Source organism: Rosa chinensis, chromosome 6 (assembly GCF_002994745.2).
Source record: "Rosa chinensis cultivar Old Blush chromosome 6, RchiOBHm-V2, whole genome shotgun sequence".
Taxonomy (NCBI): Eukaryota; Viridiplantae; Streptophyta; class Magnoliopsida; order Rosales; family Rosaceae; genus Rosa; species Rosa chinensis.
In genome coordinates this window covers 66920343-66942995 of record NC_037093.1, presented here as the reverse complement: position 1 = coordinate 66942995, position 22653 = coordinate 66920343, and the positions used below count along the sequence as shown (strand labels likewise).

The 22653-nt window shown below is 39.5% G+C and overlaps 3 protein-coding genes across 5 annotated transcripts; 2 read left to right on the top strand and 1 right to left on the bottom strand.

The window, feature by feature from the left end:
* Positions 1-16: 16 nt before the first annotated feature.
* On the bottom strand, positions 17-3989 carry LOC112172315 (WD40 repeat-containing protein HOS15). 3 transcript variants are annotated; one of them, XM_024309602.2, is made up of 14 exons: positions 3615-3989; positions 3393-3539; positions 3023-3313; positions 2853-2947; positions 2716-2762; positions 2444-2588; positions 2298-2361; positions 2020-2178; positions 1818-1939; positions 1268-1342; positions 1019-1072; positions 869-942; positions 533-607; positions 17-444 (listed from the first exon to the last, which is right to left on the bottom strand). In XM_024309602.2, exons 1-14 carry the CDS (start codon positions 3673-3675, stop codon positions 225-227), a joined length of 1629 nt encoding a protein of 542 aa, XP_024165370.1. In that variant the 5' UTR covers positions 3676-3989; the 3' UTR covers positions 17-224. The 3 variants fall into 3 exon arrangements, with proteins under 3 accessions (XP_024165370.1, XP_024165371.1, XP_024165373.1); XM_024309603.2 differs by having other exon boundaries at positions 3023-3305; positions 3391-3539; positions 3615-3984; XM_024309605.2 differs by lacking the exon at positions 3615-3989 and having other exon boundaries at positions 3023-3305; positions 3393-3532.
* Positions 3990-7467: 3478 nt separating this feature from the next.
* Positions 7468-8328, top strand: LOC112171810 (cytochrome P450 81E8). Its single transcript, XM_024308931.1, has one exon. The coding sequence runs from the start codon at positions 7468-7470 to the stop codon at positions 8326-8328; it is 861 nt and encodes a 286-aa protein (XP_024164699.1).
* A 9744-nt stretch (positions 8329-18072) lies between these two features.
* On the top strand, positions 18073-22228 carry LOC112173424 (cytochrome P450 81Q32). Its single transcript, XM_024311045.2, has 2 exons — positions 18073-19322; positions 21467-22228. Exons 1-2 carry the CDS (start codon positions 18402-18404, stop codon positions 22079-22081), a joined length of 1536 nt encoding a protein of 511 aa, XP_024166813.1. The 5' UTR covers positions 18073-18401; the 3' UTR covers positions 22082-22228.
* Positions 22229-22653: the final 425 nt, after the last annotated feature.

Sequence of the window (22653 nt, the reverse complement as noted above, 5' to 3'; positions counted from 1 at the left end):
GGCAAAACGTCGCCAATAAAGCAATCGAAATGGAATCTCTAATGGCAATATAGGAAAATTGGATATTAAACTTTCATACTCTCAGGCTCTCAGCAAGGTGCAACTATGCAGTATGCACTACACAACTTGTCCCCAAAACCTTGATTTGGATAGTATATACGAAACAAGAAAGCTTTTCATTGTCATCTATAATAATGGGAAGCCACCAATTGAAAGAAAATGTTCTACATTCGGAAATCCACAACACATACATTATTGTTAGCGAAACAAGCAGCTATCTTATCGCCGTCTTTGTTCCAACAAACTTCGAATATTCCACCATTTCCAGTGTATGTTTTTACGATTCTGCCTTCCTTCACAGACCATATGTGCATGCATTTGTCCATAGATCCACTGGCCAAGTACTCACCATTAGGGCTGAATGCAACAGAGTATACCGGATCCCTAGGTATTTGGAACTAAACTGTCAGTATATCACAAAAATCAACCACCATTACAACGCAATTATATAAAGAATCTTAAATACCTTTACCTGTGGCCATATAAGCTGTAGATAAGTGTCCCTAGTTCCACATCCCATAGTTTTATGCGTGAATCAAAGGAAGCGCTGGTCCAAAGTGAAAATATGGGAGCATTAAGGAATGTATAAGGAAGCAGTAATCACTAGCCTATTGGCCTAATTGTAAGGATCTCTCTCGAACATACTGGTCTGTGCTACCCTTAAATACATAATGTATCATATATAAGTGACCATAAATGCAAAAAGATATTATTCAACACCCCAAAACCATGTCATACAAGTGGGATTAAACGAACAAGACGGTATGTGCCCCATTTCCAAACATTTAAGAAGAAGCAGCGCATTTACCTTGCTAGCACTAATTGTTGATTTGGATTATGTGAGCCAGGTCCTGTAGGACTCCACCGGATGGTATATATCTCCTACAAAGATGCCTCCATAGTATTACAATCTGGGATTTATATACCACAAACTCACAGATGGAAAACCAACGAGTACCTTAACATGTTCCTTCAAATCATGCAAACATTTGTCTTGCTTCATACTCCATATCTGAAAAAAGATACTCGAGTTTCTAATCCCTTTCACGCAATAAAGAGAAGTCGTGAAATGAACTGTTCTAGATCATGGAGATTGGTAAGGTGTAGAATTAACATTCCACTGTTGATTCAAATCTCGAAAAGAAGAGTACCATATCTCAAATACCTAATTATTCAACAAAAGCAGCGATTATAAATTATGCGCTACCTTTGCTGTATGATCATCAGAGCAAGAAGCCAATAATGAGCCGGTTGGATCCCACTTAATAGCATTAACTTCACCCTGAAAAAGTAAAACTTGAGAAAGTTTGGACAAAAATCATGCAGCATCATGGATATCCTGGTTAGATTTACCAACTCACAAGTTGCTTGTCTTTAAGCATATATAATTGGATATATATAAATATCCCGAGATAAGCTAAGGATGTTTAATCAGTCCAGACTGTAGCAATCAATGAATTTTAGCCAGACATTGATAGAAAGTGAAACAGAATATAGGTTATAATGCACATAAGACAGGATGCAACTAGTAATTTGGATTAGTATTGACAATACACATAATAGATAAGGCGAGTATATTGAATTCTCAATATTCACTTGCCAGCCATCACCAAGGATGTTAACTCATGCCCCTTGTGTTTACACATTGACAACTGACCAAACGTATCATGACTCATTAACAATTCGTTTTAATATACTGAACCTAAGAATGCACAAAGCCATTGAACACATGATATGGTAACTAAACAAGCACAAACCTGATGGCCTAAGAAAGTTTTAATTGGTTGGTTCTCTCCAACCTTGCAAACATGTATCGTACCATCAGTAGAGCATGTTGCAAAAGAAGTATTGTCTCGCCAATCAACATCCAGAGTTGGAGCTGAAAAATATTTTTGACTTGATTAACACTATACGGAAGTTGAAATTTATCAGACGCACACACTCAAAACAATGCTGTACCTGAATGAAATTCAAACTGTTGTTTCCATTCGCCAGTCTTTATGTCCCACACAATTGCAGTTTTATCCACACTTCCACTCAGAAGATAATCACCTTCTTTGTTCCACTTCAGAGAAAAGATTGGCCCTTTATGTCTGATCAAAGTAGTCATTAACTCTCCTATATGAAAATCCTGCCAGTAATTAAAAAATAAACTAATGATAACAAAAACCTAGGCTGACATTACCAGTCAGTAAATTTTAGCCACAAGCATGTGGAAGATTAAGATAATAACTCACCGTCTCTACCCCATATTCTTGCTTGCCCATCATAGGAACCTGTTGCTAGTAACGTTCCATCATCCTATAAAATGATAAATGCTTTAGCAAATACAGAGAGAGAGAGTCATGCCACAGTTTTCAACTGCAAATGCTTAAACACTCACATTCCAATCAAGTGTAGTCACATCCTTGCTTTTCTCATTGGCTCTCCCTTTGAAATGCTTTAACACACGTGCAGGTTCATTTTGAATGCTAGATCTACAACTTCCACTGGCAATGTTCCAAATTCGAGCTGTTGAATCCCCAGAACTATACAAGGGATTACAGACGAGAAATGTCAAAAATAAGATCTTCCATGTCTGTGGACCTCCTTTCATATCACAAACCAAGGTCTCAATGTAGTAATCTAGCCGACAATGAAAGACAATATACTCACCCAGATGCAAGAAGCGAACCAGATGGACTCCATGCGCAAGCAAAAACCTGTCAAAAATTGAGGAACAAGTTCATGGATCCATACTCGACCAATTATATACATGAGAGAAATGTAAAATGCAGGGACATAGTCCAAACCTCTGAGGTATGCCCTTCTAGAACTATGACATCACTACTAGGAATTTCACCAGGCACGAACGTTGAGCTGGGGGACGTCTGCATTGGCTCCACCCCTGTTTAACACATGCACAGACAATTCGAATCCTTACAATCTGAAGAAAACGAATAAAATGACTACCGCAAATTACCTCCACCAGTTCCATTTTCTTCAGGCTCCACCTTCTCCATCTCACTTCGATCCTGATTCGACTTCCCCTGCTCCCTATCCTTCTCCGACTTATCGTCTCGAATCTCTTCTTCTTTTCTCTCCACCACCTCTACTTCCCTTTCGCTTTCTTGCTTGGACTCATTGTTAGCAGCATTCATCCTATCCTTATTTTCCCTAACAATTTTCTGCAATTGATACGCATCTTTTGTGATAAAATCCAACGGTTGCAGGAACGAAAAGTCATCCTCCATATCCGCATCACTCTGTAAATCTAACACACACATCAAATCCATCTCCAAACTTCAAAATCCAAAACCAAAGTACTGATTACTCAAAGCTGTTACTCACACCATTGCCTAAGTCCGCCTCCAGCTCAAGAAACTGAAGGCCTTTCTGGAGAAACGTAACAAGTGCACCAGGCGGAACTAGGTTACCATCAACCGTGCTCTTGTTGATCCCCGCCTCGAATCCGAAAGCATAAGCTGAATGTGTGAAGCCTGTACCAGATTGAACAAACTAATTACAAGAGTTTCCGGAAATTGCAACGATGCATTGGGGAAGCGGAAGGGAACCTGATTCATGGAGGTAACGGAAGACCAGGTAGTTCAATTCGGTGGAGTTGATGGAGATCATCGTCGTCAATGTTGAAACCCTAGGGTCCCGGTGACGGAGTTAGAGAGAGAAAGCCTGAATCCGCCGTTTACTTGTTGTTGAGTTAATGGAGTGGAGTTTAACTCCGGCGGTTAGGACTGTGAATAAGAAAGAGGAGCGTATCTGGCGCGGGTCAGTGGCTATTAGTTTAAGTTGAGTGGCGGCAGCCGGCTGGGATTTTTATGGCCTTGGGCTCTCCGGGATGGTGCTCGGTTCTCGACCCGGAGCAATTTCTGCAGGCCCAGACTGGAATTTGGGCCTTGTGAAGTGAGTTTGGGGTCTTTTTGCCTGTCCTTTTCTATTCTCTTAATTTCTATGTGTGCGCCTCTAGCCTTCATATTTGCTATTTGAACCTTCCTTAATATTTTTGTACATCAAATTTCTAATTTTGTACATCACTTCCCAACTATTGATGGAAAGCAAGATATTGATGGCTGGGAAGATGAACTCTGATCAAATTCTCCAGGGAAAATGAAATCAGTTCGTCTGACATGAACTAACTTTAAGAAACTAACAATATTAATTATGAATATGTGGTTAGCAACCTCCACCATAAAATCAAATTGAAATAACTGCAAAAGCCAAATGAAATGCTAACTACCCTACAAAAGATTCCGATCAACTTAGAGTAAGTCCACCCATGGGTCACCAGGTCACTTATTATTCATTGTTTTTTATGTGTATTTTCACTCTATAGGTCACGGGCACAGTGTATTTCGTGTCCTGAGTCACTTTCTTCCTCACCCTGCAAGTTGACCTGGTGACCTAGGTATTATTGGAAACTGTGCCCATTATCTAAATAGTGGAAATTAACACTAAAAAGCAGTGAATAGTAGGTAATCCGGTGACCCAACGGGTGAATTTACTCTTAGCAGCATTTTATGAGTAGCACGACACATACAAGATGAGGAGAGAAAGAAAGAGAATCAGGATATGCAACGGGAAAGGAATGAGGCAGGGAAATTGAAATTGATTTTTTTTTTTTTTCAATTTTACTTAAAAATAAAACTGAGATTAAATTTAAAAAATAAAAAGTCTAAACAACAAATTTAGAGGTTTGACTAGAACATATGATATGATTTTGGACAATAAAATCATAAAGGACAAGAAAATCATATTTATAGTTTGGCATGGACTACCATGGGTGAATAAAGCTCTGAGTTTAGCTTAGTAGTGATGGAGAGTTGAGAATGTTTCAGGAGTTTGACTTCGCTTTTGCTTGATTCAACGACTTGCTAGTATATAGACCAGTAGATTCTTTACGATGATGAAAAGCACGTGGTTTGGACCAATTATTCAATTTTGTTGATAATCTCTTTTCTAATACAGTGAGTACTTCACTTTATATACGTTCTTAAAATTTTTGACCATATAATTTTTAAATTTAAGATTGGGGCCTTACTCAAAATTCTTCTCTTTTAAAAAAACCTAAAAGAATCTAATATCTCCGAGGATCTAGTGTCAAGATTGTCGCTTTGTCTCAAGTATTGAAGACGTTCGCTTTTTTCAGTCTTCATGCATGGCTACTCGTATCAAATCATATCATATCATATCATCTGCAAAGTGAGAAGAATCCATGCAGTACAGGCACAGCACAGCTCCACCGGTGACGGTGGCGTATAAGACAATGAAAAGGTCACTTGGATCTTGAGTAAATGGCATGTAACTTCATTCATCGGGAACCCTAAAAAAAAAGAAGGAAAAAGAACATTGGGAACGCTCACGCCCAGTCGCTAAACCCACGCATGATTTGACCACTCGAACCCGTCTCTACTTTACATAGATGTATTCCTTTACGTCTCGTCCTAATTAAGATAATTTGGCAATTAACATTTTTGTTCAAAAAAAAAAAAAAAAAAAACTTGTATTCCCATTTTTGTATCAAAACATGGAGAAGAAAAACTGGGAAAGTTCCTTTTAGGCGAGGTGTAAAAAGGAAGGGAGTTTTTTGGCCTAACGTGAGTTGTAGGGCTAGGCTACAACGCGGTCTAGCTTCCGAAGACGACAAGCAATACCTAGACAAAGAAAAAAGCACCAGAGCCAAGATGTGTATATTATGCCATAGATAGGGCTTGGACAGACCCAGACCCAGAGTTCCCTTGAAAAGAAAGCCAGAGAAAAAGCAAAATGTGAGAAAAAGAGTTCTCGTGAAACACAAAAAATAATATATATTTGCAAATTCTTCAAAAGCAAAGGGAAAATGTTAGTGTTCGTCTCGTGCGAAGTGTCCCTTGTTTGCAGGGTGTACTCAATGCCCCCACCACCACCTTTTAATGACCTTTTCCCTTTCTTCCACACCTTGCCAAAGCTCACAAAGCCATACAGCTTTTCCATGCGGTTTCCTCTTTCATTCTCCAATTACAAAATGGAGTTGCAGCGGAGATTAATAGTGCTGGTGTTTCTTGCACTGGTAGTCTCCGGCTATAAAGAAAATTCGACAACAACACCACCAGTTAGTGTTCATGATCAGCTGCAGTACTCGTCGCGAAATCTGGAAGCAAAGCAAAAGGTAAACGAGGAGAAGAAGCGCCTAAGGCACCACTACTCATTTGAAGCCTTCTTTGCAAACAAGAGGAAAGTTCCAAACGCTTCGGACCCGCTCCATAATCGTTGAAGCTAGCAAGCCATCTCCACCCATGCAGCAGCAACGACCTCGTTTGGAAATGTGGAAGTAGTAGGTCGGTTCTGTGGATGCATATATATGCTCAAAGGTTTCTGCATTATGCCGATGATCAATGTTTTGGGGTTGTGACTTGTGAGCGTAATGCGTTCGGGGTTTAGATGGGTTCTTTGGATCTATTTTCTAGTTTGTATACCAAATTAATATATGTAAATTGATTGTTCATTATCCAAAAAGGCTAAATTTGAAAGCTATTGTTCCATTTCTATCATTTTTCAATTCTTCCGATTTTGATCATCTTGATGTACAGTTCATGTTCTCATCAACTGTTCATATTAGTGTAATGTTCTTTTAGGCCATGTTTGGTTGACTGGAAAGGAAAGGATCACTTTCCTTTCCTTTGGGAAAGTGTTTCCGGAGGGGGGAGGAGGGAACCAAAATCCTCCACTTTTTCCTTTCCTTTGGGAAAGTGTTTCCCTTCCTCGGCTGTCCCCAAATGCAGGAAAGGAAATACTTTCATTTCCCAATGCCCATTTTCCGTGAAACAAACATGGCCTTAGTAGTCCGGTTTTCCTTTCCTAGCCTTCTTCTACCAAAAAGAAAAGAGCCTAGAAACTGTTATACCACTCTCACATTATTAGCAACGATCAGTGAAAGCAAACCGTGGAAAGCCTCTTTTGAGGCTTTGACCATTGAGACCACGAAAAAAAAGGAATGGATCACGAAAAAAAAGGAATGAAAGAGAATCTGTGACTCGTAGAGATTCCAACTGCAAACTTGCCTTTCCATGCACTCTACAGTTTTACTAACACAAAACCCCAAGTGATTTGGGCTTCTTCAGCTGAAATTCTCATGCTGCATTTGTTGGTCCATTGGGGCTCATAATAAGGCCCAAAGGATTTTTTTTTTTTTTTTTTTTTTTTTTTTGTGTTTTGAACTTTTGATCATCAAGAAAAGCAACTAAAACCTCTGATCTTCAGGTCAAGCTTGGCCCAGAACACTAGGATGAGTCTAACTTAGACTGCTACGTACACACAGCCTTTGCTTCGGTGAGAAGGTCCTTCCTTTATATTAGCAAAAGATTCCCAGTGAATAAAGAAATACCAAGAACATGGAAGTGATCAAACTAAACTGCAATGAATCATTTTGAAAAAATGGGAGATCCCTTATCGAACAGTTTAGCTCTCTTCGTCTTTGCCCTGCTTCTCATCAAGCTTTTCATAACCAATAATAGATCACAAAAGTACAAGAATCTACCCCCAAGCCCTCCTTGCCTTCCTATTATCGGTCACCTCCATCTTCTCAGACAACCGATTCACCGGACCCTCGAATCACTCTCCGCAAAATACGGCAGAATCCAACTACTCCGATGGGGTTCACGGAGAGTAATCTTGGCCTTCTCACCATCGATAGTGGAAGAGTGTTTCACTAAGCACGACATTGTCTTCTCCAATCGCCCGCTCTTGCTCGCTGGAAAACACTTCCACTACAACTACACAACCGTTGTCGTAGCTCCCTACGGCGACTTATGGCGCAACCTCCGCTGTGTCATGACCCTCGAGATCTTCTCCTCGTCTCGTGTGGCCATGTTTTCAAGTATTAGACAAGGAGATGTCCGATTTTTACTCGATCAAATCTCGAAGAGTTGCAGTTTCGGTATGACAAAGGTTGAGCTCAAGTCCAAATGTATCCATCTTCCGTTCAATGTAATGACGATGATGATTCTGGGAAAGCGGTATTATGGCGAACACGTTGGACATGCTGAGGAGGCCAAGAACTTTCGAGAAGCTGTTACGGATGCCATAGAATTGAACTCATCGGCAAATTTGGGGGACTTTTTGCCATTTTTACAGTGGGGTGATGTATCAGGGTTGGAGAAGAAGATGGTGAGCGTGATGGCCAAGATGGACAGTTTCTTGCAGGCTATGGTTTCGGATTGTAGCGAAATTTTGTCTCTAATTGTGATCAAAACAAGGGAGGAGGAGGGGTCAGGAAGTTACTGGTCGATGATGTAGGACGAGAATGGGCATGGTTTAGTCAGAAAACAATAAAAGTAATTAAAGAAGCGGCCTAGAATCAAGAAGAGTGATTGAAAAATAGGTAACTCACGCGTAATGAGGTTACTAGCCGCTAGAATATTCAAGAAGATTTAGTTTTGGACTTTTCGGGTTACTCGTGCAAAAAGTTAGATCTTAATTGTGAATCAGATTGGGATCAACTTTTAGTTAGAATGTCCGTTTGAAATGCATGATACATTTTCAGAATGGGAACGACGAGATCTTCAAGACTCACTTTAGTGAGCTCTAACAGATTTTGGCCAAAATATATAGTTTTAATTATCCGATTCGAGATTTAATATTTTTAGGCTAGTTTTACATTCTTGTTAGGATTTTTTTTTTTTTTTTAGGTTTTTGGTTTTCTTTTTAATTTGAATTCTCTAGGATTCCTTGCTAAATTATGATTATGATTAGATTATGACTTGGATGCCTATATAAGCATCATCGTGCTATGTATGAAGATCAGTTTTATCATATCAAATTAATAAAAATGAGAGTTTTTTTTTCTCAAATTCTCTACTTGACTCCAGATTTATCTTTTTAGAGTTTATTGCTTGTAAACCCAGGTTACTTCTGACTGCATCAGGTGGTGTTAGGCTGGGTTTATAAGCAATAAACCCTAAAAAGATAAATATGGAGTCCAACAGAAAATTTGAGAAAAAAACTCTCTTTTTATTAATTTAATATGATAAAACTGATCTTCATACATAGCACGATGGTGCTTATATAGGCATCCAAGTCATAATCTAATCATAATCATAATCTAGCAAGGAATCCTAGAGAATTCAAATTAAAAAGGAAACTGAAAACCTAAAAATAAAAAGAATCCTAACAAGAATGTAAAATTAGCCTAAAAATATTAAATCCTGAATCGGATAATTAAAACGATATATTTTGGCCTAAATCTATTAGGGCTTACTAAAGTGAGTATTGAAGATCTCGTTGTTCCCATCATGTGTTTCAAACGAACATTCTGGCCAAAAGTTGATCCCAATCCGATTCATAATTAAGACCTGACTTTTGGCATGAGTAACCTGAAAAGTCCAAAACCAAATCTTCTTGAATATTCTAGCGGCTAGTAACTTCATTACGCGTGCGTGAGTTACCTATTTTCCAATCACTATTCTTGATTCTAGGCCGCTTCTTTACTTTTATAGTTTTCCTGCTAAACCATGCTCATTCTCGTCCTACATCATTCTCCTCCACTATGAAAGAAATCGCCATTGAGTTTCTCTTGAGTAAAAGACAAGAATAGGTAGACAAGAAACCTGATAAAAAATTAGACACTTGAACCTAAGGGTTATTGGTCTGATCGCCTGCATACTCTGATGGCACAATCATGAACCCAACGCTAAAGATGAGTTTGTCATATGCATTTTGACTCTCATAGGCAACCTTAGTATATTCTTCTTGGTTCTCAAGGTTGCATTATTGAATGACATCTGGTTCTGAATAATTTATTTTAGGCTTCAAGACTTCATCATTATTAATAACCATGTCGACATGAACATTTTCTTCTTTAACCTCCTCTTGGTCATCATGGATGATTCCTTGTGGAGCTTCTTCCATTAGAAATTCTTCTGGCTTTTTTTTTTTTCAGATAAACTATTAATCTCAACCGGCAAGGAAAACTCTTTGGACTTTAACTTCTTCGATCTCAAAATCATAGGAGGGTAATTCTTGATCGAAAAATCTATAGGCAGAAAATTTTCGCTTAGAAGACCTTTCATCTTGCTCCATGTCCGAACACGCTCTTTTCCTTGACTCTGACGAGAACTCTGCAACTAGTCCCACCAATAAGCAGCATCTTTCTTCAGCTTCCAAGAAACCATCTTAGCCTGCTTGTATTCTGGAACCTCCATGATCTCAAAGAATCTATCCACTTCAACCTGCCAATCCAGAAAATCCTTCACGCTCATCTAACCCGAAAAGTAAGGAATATCAGCCTTCGTTATGAGATCCTCGGAATCATAATTACTATCACCTCGACCACCACGCGGAGCACGTTGTTCTTCCCCGCCTTTGTTACGGTTGCTGTTGTTGTTCCTTCCTTCCAACAATCCACGAAATTCTGCTATTTTAGCGTTCATGACAGTCATCTGAGCAATCATTTGAGCGGTAAGGGCATCCAAATCTGCTCTTGTAACTGAAGCACGTTCATCAACCATTGCTACAAAGGTAAATAAAAGAGATAGGGAAGACTTGCTCTGATACCACCTGACGCAGTCGGAAGTAACCTGGGTTTACAAGCAATAAACCCTAATTAAAAAGATAAAGAGTTTTTCCCCTCAGACGGGTCAAAACTTTCATGAACCGGACAGAATGATACTCAATCTTTCAAAGTGACCAAAATGGTACCTGAACTTTCAAAATGTGGCCAAATGGATACCTCCGTTAAATTTTTGTCACTTTACCGTTAGTGTAGCCCATGTGCCGCGCATGTGACTGAAAATTAAGGTAAAAAGACCATAATACCCCTAAATTTATGATCTGATATATTTCCACCCTCTCTCACAGTCTACCTATAATTTTCCCTCCAAATATTCCCGCCAAACATATATCTTTTTTTTTTTTTTCTCTTCTTCTTCCCTTTTTCCTGAGAATAATCATGTACCTATTTTCTATACAACTGAACATATCATTTGAGATGACCTCTGCAATTTCTTAGAAGAAAACAACTTCAAATTCTGTACAGAAAAATGAAATATAATTTCAGTAATGATGCCATACCTGGATTGCTCCTTAGCAATTCTTTCCTCTACGATGCAAGCTTATTGTATAGAAAATAGGTACATGATTATTCTCAGGAAAAAGGGAAGAAGAAGAGGAAAAAAAAAAAGATATATGTTTGGCGGGAATATTTGGAGGGAAAATTAGAGGTAGACTATGAGAGAGGGTGGAAATATATCAAATCATAAATTTAGGGATATTATGGTCTTTTTACCTTAATTTTCAGTCACATGCGCGGCACATGGGCTACACTAACGGTAAAGTGACGAAAATTTAACGGAGGTATCCATTTGGCCACATTTTGAAAGTTCAGGTACCATTTTGGTCACTTTGAAAGATTGGGTATCATTCTGTCCGGTTCATGAAAGTTTTGACCGGTCTGAGGGGAAAAACTCAAAGATAAATCTGGAGTCCACAAGAAAATTTGACAAAAAGCTCTCATTTTTAGTAATTTGATATGATAAAACTGATCTTCATACATAGCACGATGATGCTTATATAGGCATCCAAGTCATAATCTAATCATAATCATAATCTAGCAAGGAAACCTAGAGAATTCAAATTAAAAGGGAAACTGAAAACCTAAAAATAAAAAGAATCCTAACAAGAATGTAAAACTAGCCTAAAAATATTAAATTCCGAATCAGATAATTAAAATGATATATTTTGGCCTAAATCTGTTACGGCTCACTAAAGTGAGTCTTGAAGATCTCGTCATTTCCATTATGGAAAGGTATCATGCGTTTCAAACGGACATTCTAGTTAAAAGTTGATTCAAATCTGATTCACAATTAAGACCTGACTTTTTGCACGTGTGACCCGAAAAGTTCAAAACCAAATCTTCTTGAATATTTTAGCGGCTAGTAACCTCATTATGCATGAGTTACCTATTTTCCAATCACTCTTCTTGATTTTAGGCCGCTTCTTTACTTTTATGGTTTTCCGGCTAAACCATGCCCATTCTTGTCCTACATCACGATAACTTATTGCTTCAGCAAACAGAACCCGAGCTCTACACTGACGAGATCATCAACGGCATCATTCTAGTAATGATTTCATAAAACTTGTAAATTGTTAATTATATACTGAATTAGAGGTAATTAGTGGTGTGTTGTATAGTGGTACACAATTAATATTGAAATTTGGAGTCAAGAATCATTCGATTAGATGATTTGTTCAAGATGCACCGGAAACAATTACTAATCTAACTACTCAAATACTCTACAACATTATACACTGTTGGTATAATTCATCATAGAGACCAAAATGCTTAATGACCCCTTAAAATAGGGAAGGGTGGTATGAAAATTTGGCTACTAATCTTGTACTACTATTGTAGGCATTGTTGGTAGTTGGGACTGAGACTGATTCAACGACATTAGAATGGGCAATGTCACTATTGCTGAACCATCCAAATCAGTTGGATCAAGTCAGAGCTGAGATTGACTTCAAGGTCGGACAAGGGCGTCTGTTGCACGAGCAAGACTTGCCAAATCTGAATTACTTACAAAATGTGATCAATGAGACACTGCACTTGTGTGACGACCTAAAATTTTTAACATTTTCTAAAAAAATAAGTTTAATTTTAATTATTGTGCTAAACTATTTGTTTAAACATTATTATTTATAGATAATTTTACTTGTTTTCTTTTGGGTTTAAGTAATTAGAGTAGCCCAAAGCTTTTGGCCAAAACTCAAACCCAAAGTAACTTAACAGCCTATAGAACGACTTTCACAACAAAACCAAATCAAACAAACGTCTAAACTCAAAGCATTATCCCATCTCTTCATCGGCTTCCTCACCCCCAGATTCTTCTCCATCTGATACACCAACCACCGCCTTAGGAAAGTACAAAGGACATAGCCGCCGCCATGGGTAAGTTGGAGGTGTCAACAGCCTTGGAAATCAAGTTTCAGATTGGTGATTCCCCAAAGCTGTGAAGCTAGAGCTGGAACCTTAGAATCAAGAGCTGGAACTCTAGAAATCTGGAGGTAGCGAGTCTAGTACCTCTATGGGTAAGATTTTAATTAGAATATCCAATTTTTCTTCTGTTAGACCTATCTTGCTTTCTACGTTTTCACCTCCTTTCCAGACACTATAAATAGGTTGAACCATCTATGCATTCCATACAGTTTTCACCTCCTTTCCAGACACTATAAATAGGCTGAACCATCTATGCATTCCATACAGTTTCATGAGTTGCTAGATATATAGACAAACAAGGGGGAGAGAGAGAGAGAGTTTTGGTATCTTAGAAGTGGTGAAGTAAAAACTCAGGTATGATTCTTTTTTTACTGATTTGATAGTTCTTTGTTGGTTTTGATGGATAATTCAATTTGAAAATTGGGTTATGTTCATAGGCTATTATAAGACCTGGGGATTCATGATGGTAGAAGAAGTTACAATAGAGATGAAGTTCAGTTAGGAATAAAGTTGTTGTTACTAGAACAAAACTAATTATTTTCTCATCTTCTATTTTGATTTCACTAGTTTTCTGGAAAAAAAGTTTTTATCTTTGGTCTTTGAATTTAGGGTCCTTGACCAAAAGCACCAAAATGAATAAAAATTATCCCACTTACCCCAGCAACAGATTTTTAATCATACTTACCCAATTTAAAATGGAAAGACAAATTTACCCTCTATCTAATTAATAAATTACATGCCACACTCTCTCTCTTCTGTGCAGGCACGATACTCTCTCTCTCTCTCTCTCTCTCTCTCTCTCTCTCTCTCTCTCTCTCTCTCTCTCTCTCTCTCTCTCTCTCTCTCTCTCTCTCTCTCTCTCTCTCTCTCTCTCTCTCTCTCTCTCCCTCCCAATGGCTTTGGTGAAGCCCCATTCTCTCTCACCTCTCTCTTCCAACTCCTGCCATGCCCTCACCCTCAACAACTCCCACTTCCGCACTTTTTTCTTCACCGGAAAACCCTTCCGACTGCCGGAAACTTCACTGATTTCGAGCCGGAGACGCCGGCGAGTGCAGGCAGTGGCTTCACTGGGAGGTTTGTTGGGCCGGATTTTCAAAGGGACTTACACTGGTGAGTCCACCAGGCAGCAGTGCGCTCAGACTGTGTCTCTCATCAATGGCTTGGAAGCTCAGATGTCTAAGCTTTCCGATTCCGAGCTCAGGGAGAAAATTCTGCAGTTTCAACAACGTGCCAAGCAGGGCGAGTCCTTGGACTCTCTTTTACTTGTCAGTAGTTTCTTTCTCGAATTTACCGTGTTTTCTTATATTTTTATTGCCTGGTGTTTTGTCTACAGAAACCATGACAGGTATTTTTCATAAAAGAATTCAGTTTCAAAAACATGACACTGCATAATGCAAAGAAGATTTGTTGTATAGTATCTCTTAACTTCACATATGGGGTACAACATTTTTACCTCTTTCAACGTTATGGGTTTTGATTCCCTATTGTGGGCACACATGCGAAGAAGGTACACTTGTATACAAATAAACCATATCATATATATGCATGAGTGATAGTACAAAAACTTGTTATCTCATCATATAAATGACTAGAAGAGACTAGAGCTTAAATGTGACAGTAGATTTTTATGGGGTAGATAAGGCAATAGACGTCTATTGGGGGCCAATAGACGTCTATTGTGGGGCAATAGATATTTTCAATTGATGTAATCTCCTCTTTTTTTTTTCTTTAATCAACATTTTATTTGTCTAAATTTAAGGAAATTAGTTCCAATTCCGGCGACCGAAAGTTCTATTGGAGGGCAATAGACGTCTATTGGGGGGCAATACATGGCTGATAGTCGTCTATTAGGGGGCAATAGACCAAAAGTTCTATTGGGGGGCAATACATGGTTGATAGACGTCTATTGGGGGGCAATAAACGTCTATTGAGGGGCAATAGACATCTATTGCCACTCTATTGGGGGGCAATAGAGGTCTATTGCTCCTCTTTTGGAGGGCAATAGAGGTTTTCAGAAAAATTCGGTGGGCGGCGGCCGGTGACTGGAATCCGGCCAAAATTGACCGGAATCCGGCGACCGGTGACCGGATTCTGGCGGCCGGTGACGGGCTCCGGCGAAGTCTCCTATGGTTTCTCTCTCTTCCATTTTCTCTCTCTTTCTCTAAGTAACAAAGGGGTGAGGGGTAAAATGGTATTAAAAAAATTAAAAACAAAAAAAAAAAAATCTTAATGGGGTATTAGGAAAGACTCCTTAGAGTGTATTGGGTAAAAGGGAATTAAAAAAACTTAAAAAATCCCTAAAAATGGGGTAAATGGACAAAATCCCTTGAATTTATCCAAATTAGAATTTGAAATCACTTTGTATTTGGTTTGTTGTTTTTCCTTTAGTCATTAGAGTTTTTGGAAAACATAGATTAATAGAATCTGACTTGAGATGAGTCCAGAACCAAGTAGGAAACATATGCAGTTTTAAAGTTGAATTTAGAAAACCTTCACTCATCCTTTAAAGCCTTGTTGAAAGTGTGGTTTCTTTTATTTGACACTTTAGAAAGTCTATTTTCAGTATTGAAAGTTTTACACAAATTGGAGTTGTAGAAAGTACATTAAAACATAAGAGGTTAGCACACAGTAGCAGTTTCTGCAGAAAAACGTGGGACTGTAGCTGAACTTTAAAAATTCATAACTAATTCTAGAATTTTTTTTTCAGGTGATTCAAATTCCGAGAGTTTCTTTAGGATGTCAGCTACAAATCGTTAGATGACCTTGAAAACAGATTTGTACAGTTTTTAAAGTTAATGTGACTGAGTCAGAAAACTGCAGTATTTCTGCTTGTCGAGTAAAAAACCTGTTTTGGTTAAAATAACTCACTACCTAGATTTTCTTAATATTTTAGCTGAGTTTTGTTTTAATTCTTTGTGTGTGGAACTAATAAATTCTATTCTTGCAATAGGAACTTGTTTTCATCCGGATACTTACCGAGAAAATCGATCGAGGTAGGGAAAAAACTTGGGGAGCCTCTATGTTTGCATTGGATGGTTGTTACATGATTGTATTGGATGGTTGTTTACATGATTGTATGCATTTATGTCCTCTGTTTCTGTTTGTTTGGAGTGGCTGAATAGTCAATACACTTACTTATTCAAAGTATATGATGCATCAATAAGACATGAAGTATAAGGGTGGTGATGATAATGTGAATATGTTGTTGGAATAAGTATGTTGGTTTATCTTTTGCGTAGTTGAGTATATAACCTCAGCAGGTACCAGATCTCAGGTATGCCCAATTGGGTATGCCCACTTGTTAATGTGCACTTAGTATAGGATATTGAAAGGGTAATTCGGGACTGGCGAAAGGGGAATGGACAAGATAACTAGCAAAAGAGGGTTAGGGGGATTGACTTTGGATGGGGGTTAGTTCAGATTGTTGAATACTCTGAGTCACCTTCGTGGTAAAATACATGGTATGAGACATGTAGGCTCGATTTATTTTGCAATGTGGGTTATCGGGAATAGATAGTAGTTGCATCCATTCATTATTACTATTTTAACTATGATTTTCAAAGAGGTTTATTTCTCCTACTGGGCAATGTATATATGCTCACCCCTTTTATCATTTTTGCAGGTGACAAATAAATAAGTTTGAAGTTATTTTACTACAAGGGTGTTTTTAATAATGTAATATACATGTGTGTTATTGCTAATCATGCTTAATTGGGTTCCTAGACAAGAACTTGGAATATAGTTGTCCTTTTTTGTAACTGTTGGTGTAAACCCCTCTTGTAATAAAGGTTGTGTTTCAATTTCGGAAACTTGTCTAGTATCGTTCTTTTCCAATTATTCGTATTTCAATTTTGGAAATTTATTTCCATGATTGGAGTATGAGTTGCATCTCAAAAAAAAAAAAAAAAAAAAAAGGGATGTGACAACTTGTACCCTCCTGTTCCACTTTTAGGCTTCGTTTGTTTCGCGGATTTGAGGACTTAGGAAAGGAAAGTTATTCATTTCCTTTGTTTGGTAACCATAAAGTCCGGAAATGCTTTTCTGACATAGGGGAAAGTTGGGGGTAAACTCATTCAACTCAAACTTCAGATTGAGTTTCCCCTCCCATTTTCCAGCATTAATTGCAATAATTTTGGACAATAATACCCTAGCATTAATTGCTTGAGTACCCTTGGTAGTGTTGAAAATTCATTCCAGGTTTTTTTTAATTTTAAAATAGAAGGGTATTATTGAAACATTGATATATTTTTACTTTCCTTTCCTGCACCAACCAAACATCGGAAGGGAAATCAAATTATCTTTCCTGAATGCTTTCCCTGCTTTACCAAATACAGGAAATGAAATCTGACTGGAACTTTAGTTTGCCTTCCCCACGGGAAAGACAAGGGAATCGATTTCCCTTTCGTGAACCAAACGAGGCCTTAGGGGTTCGTGAAGCCTCAGAGAATTGTGTAGTAGGCGGCTTTGATGTGCCTTGTGGTGCGATGATGGTGATAAACGCATGCATGGGCTATTCATAGGGACCCTGAGTTGTGGAATGTGCCAACAAAATTTAAGCCGGAGAGATTTGAAGGATGGAGTGGCGAAGGTGCTCAAGAATATAAGCTAATTCCATTTGGCGGTGGAAGACGAGGTTGTTCGGGGGCTGGCCTAGCCAACCGGTGTATTGGACTGGTACTAGGAAGCTTAATTCAGTCATTTTGAGTGGGAGAGTATTAGTGAAGAAAAGGTGGACATGAGTGAAGGTTTAGGCCTTACCATGCCCAAGATCAAGCCACTGGAAGCCTTGTGCAAACCACGCCCTTAGATGCAGAGGCTTTAATATGGAAATTAGGACATGAAAATCGAACAAACTCAAAATCATTCATACGTGTGTCGTAATTTGTTACTGAACAATACTCATATCATACAATTCAATCATTGTCTAAGAGAAATGTATATAATGGTTTAATAAGGTAGAAATGTCTTGTAATAATAGCAGTATATTTCTTTCCTTTAGTACATTCTTAGAGGTAAGACATTTTCTACCCAATATCAGAGTCCTGTGTCGAAATGCCTTGATAGCCTATGGCATCAATTTTTGTAAATACAAAGACAAACAAATCGTGCCTCAACATAATTCCAAAATTGTGGATTGGCGAATCTTCCAGATATCTTAAATGCATCATTACTCAATTGCCGGTCACCCGATATCAATAAAAAAATGGCAAGAAATGGTCTACTTAATCAAGTAGAAATGTGGAAGTGTTTATATAAAGGACCAAAGATAATCTCCTCAAAAAAAAAAAAAAAGACCAAAGATAATGATATACTGAATGTCTGATCACGTTTAGTCCATTTTCCAGACTTACCAAAAAGAACCAACCTTTCAAACAAAATGGGAGATTCACTATGGTTCAGTGCTTTAGCTTTCATCATCTTCATCACTCTCATATACAAGCTCTTCATATCCAATAGACAAAAATACCACAACCTTCCCCCAAGCCCGCTCTCACTTCCAATCATCGGCCACCTCCATCTCCTAAAACAGCCAGCTCACCGAACCCTCCAAGCTCTCTCGGAAAACTACGGCAAAGTCCTCCTCCTCCGGTGGGGCTCACGTAAAGTCCTCCTCCTCACCACCCCTTCCGCCGCAGAAGAATGCTTCACCAAAAACGACATCGTCTTCACCAATCGCCCCCGCTTGTTGGGCGGGAAAGACTTCCACTACGATTACACGACCGTCTCCTTCGCACCCTACGGCGACCTCTGGCGCAACATCCGCCGCGTCATGACGCTCGAGCTCTTCTCTTCCTCTCGCCTCCCGGCGTTTCAAACAGTCAGACAGGAAGAAGTCCGGGTGGTGCTGGATCAGATCATGAGGAGAAGCAGCAACGATAATGGGATGAGAAAGGTGGATCTAAAGACCAAGTTCTTGGAACTCTCGTTCAATGCGATGACGATGACGATGGTGGGGAGGAGGTTCTACGGCGAAGATGTGGTGGACCAGGCCGAGGCTAAGAATCTCAGGGAGGTCATTAGGGAAGGTGTGGAGCTATCTGCATCGACAAACTTGGGGGACTTTTTGCCGTTCATGCAGTGGATGGATGTTACCGGATTGGAGAAGAAGATGGTGGGGTTGATGCGGAGGATGGACAAGTTCTTGCAGGGTTTGCTCGACGAGCGTCGGAAAATCATGGCAGTCGAGTCTGACGGTATAGATCAGGTTAAGAGTAAGTTGATGATTGATAACTTATTGTCACTGCAAGAAACAGAACAGAAATACTACACCGACGATATCATCAAGGGCATCATTATGGTACGTAACTGGCTTTCATTAATTTCTTCTCTGAAACGTAGTGGTGGTGAGAAACTTGAATTCCCACCTTTGACCATCTTTATTTACCTACCGCATGCAAGTCATTAATCAAACTTGATCCAAAGGCTAGGAAATTGACAACATCTCTTCACCATTCATTGGTTGTTTAAGTCTAGTTGTTCAATTTTTTTCAAACTTTTTCTCAAACCAATTGTAACCAATTGGAAGTCACAATAACTGTGGAGAACGCGCCTCACGCGCGGAGAAAAAGGAGAGAGAGAGAGAGCGTCTTCGAGAGAGAGAGAGCGCCTCTCCCGGCCGAACGCCGCCGGCTCCCTGCCGTTTGCGTTCCGGTCCGGGAGAGGAAGTTTTTCCCGGGCTAGAGGCATGGATCTCTGGCGGAGGACGGTGGAAGGTGGTTTGACGTTGGATGGGGCAAATCGGGTGAGATCTCCTTCCCTTGGGTCATGGGTGAGATCTGACAAGGAACAGCGAAGGGGTGATTGCCAGCGGCTGTTCCTGGCGTCACGGATGGTTCAGGGTGTACGGAGGTGGCTGGGGCTTCGATCCCAGGGCAGGGACGAGCTCAGAGATGGTTCGCCCCTTTCTGGGCTTCAATCTCGGACATCGACCAGGTTTGGGGGTGGCCGGCTTTGTGGTGCGGCGATGTGGTGGCGTAGGAATACGTTGCTGGAACGTGGTGGTGCAAGGCGGGCGGTATGGTGACGATGGAGAATGCTGGCAGCAAGTTTGGAGGAGGGCGGCGATAGTTCCTTGCGGGAAGTGGAGGTTGGGCCGGGCCGCCGTGTTTGGTCAATTTTTTATTAGGATTTTAGTTTCAGGTTTTTGGTTAGGTCAAATAAAACGTCCCTACTCAATTGAGCTAGGGTTTGGAGGTTTTGGTCGTGTTGTGGAGCCATCTATATGGTGTTACTCCTGGGAACAATATGGTAGAATTTTGATGCTGTTTGGTTATCAACGGAAAGGTGGATTTCCCTTGCACGTGGTCTGGCGGTTTATGGACACGGTGTGGAAGAGGGTGGAGTGGTTCGTCTGGCTGTTGGTGACGAGGTCGTATCGTGACACTCGGGATTGGTTATCTTTCTTTGTAGCCTGGGGTGATAGGCGTAAAAATTGGTTAGGGGTTGGACCTTTTCGGTTCATGGATGTTACTATTAGTGACGGACCCATAACTATGGATCTTGGTAGGAATATGTGTCGTGGTGTTGATACCACAACCGATTATTCCAATGCTTTGTAATTCTTTTGGTTATTAATGGATTCTATCTTTTCTCAAAAAAAAAAAAAAGTCTAGTTGTTCAAATATCCTTGTCATGAGTCATGTCGTGCATAAATTTGGATGGGTAGATAGATGCTACACAATTATGGTATTAAATGTTGAGATAGGGTTAGATTATTTTGCCGGCAGCTGTCTGAATCCCATATTCTGCACCGGCCAAACCCAAGAAGGAATAATCGAAATTATGCATATAGAAATGTAGCTCCAAAGGTACGTAAGAGACAATTATAATTAGGGATACTAATTAAACATGTTTGACCTAGCAAATTTTCAATATCTTATGTGTTATACTCAAGATAATTAATTTGATTCAGCTATATGTAACAGTAGGTGGTACATCATAGTCATGTACCATATGCAACACTAGATGATTAATTTGATTACCATATTCATGATTTGATAATGTGTTTTGCATTTTTATTCTTTATGAGGGATTTTGATCTCATGTCCTCCCATTTGATGTTGCTCTCTCTTTCATTTAATAAATTTTTCTTTGCAAAATGCAAAATGCAAAAAAAAAAAAAAACAGTAGCTGCTACAACATTCAATAAGACACTTAAAGCATTTGTCTATAATTCTAGTTCATTCTCTTATAGAGACCATAATTAATATGGACAAACACGAGTCCTCAATGCTACTGGCGCGGGGCAATGATTTAATATTGCTCAAAGCAGGAAATTTTCTTTTCTTTTGGAACTATACTTACGGTAACATCATTTACTCGAATCTATCTGTTGTGAATCCTGTTAATGTTAATAGTAGATATAAACATGTCTAATTACACATGAGCAAAGCTAGCTAGTAAAGCATGCATCAAAATCGCTACTAACTGCTTTAAGTGTAGGTATTGCTGGTGGCGGGGACTGACACGGCATCAACGACAATGGAATGGGCAATGGCGCTATTGCTAAACCATCCAGAAAGGATGAACAAAGTACGAGCTGAGATAGACGCAAAGGTTGGAGAAGATCGTCTATTGAATGAGCAAGACTTGCCGAAGTTGAATTACTTGCAAAATGTGATCATGGAGGCACTTCGCTTGCACCCACCTGTTCCGCTCCTAGTGCCTCGTGAAGCTCCCGAAGATTGTGTGGTTGGGGGATTCGATGTTCCACGTGGCACGATGCTAATGATTAATGCATGGGCCATTCACAGAGACCCCGAGTTTTGGGAGGACCCGACAGAATTCAAGCCGGAGAGGTTTGAGGGATGGAGCGGTGAAGGTGGCGAGGGATATAAGGTAGTCCCGTTCGGTGCTGGAAGACGAGGTTGTCCCGGGGATGTTCTAGCCAAACGGTTTATTGCATTGGCACTAGGAACCTTGGTTCAGTCGTTTGAGTGGGGGAGGATTAGTGAAGAGAAAGTGGACATGAGTGAAGGGTTGGGTCTTACAATGCCAAGGATCCATCCCTTGGAGGCTTTGTGCAAACCACGCCCTGTTATTGAGGCTTCAATGTAAACGTACCACGAGAAAGTCCCATTTAAAGGCCGAAATGCTAAATTCTACGTACATGTGTCCTGCATAACCTGTAATTTCTATTATGTATGAATAAAACTACGTTAAGAGCTTTTATTTAATTAGAGCGAATTAACTTCTATTTAGGTACTCCACTGAGTTATTAAGCTATAGTGTCGGGAGAAGAAGATGGTGAGCAGGATGGCCAAGATGGACATTTTCTTGCAAGGCCACGGTTTCGGATCTTCGCGAAACTTTGTCACCAAATTGTGATCAAAATAAGGGAGGAGAGGTCAGGAAGATACTGCTCGATAACTTACTGCTGCTTCAGCAAACAGAACCAGAGCTCTACACTGACGAGATCATCAAAGGCATAATTCTAGTAATGGTTTCATAAAATTCCGGAATTATATACTGAATTAGACGAAATTAGTGGGAGGTTGTATAGTGCTATACAATATTGAAATTTCGGAGTCAAGAATCAATGGATTAGATGATTTGTTCAAGACACACTGGAAACAATTACTTAATCTAACGAATCAAATCCTCCATAGCACTATAGACTGCTGGTTATA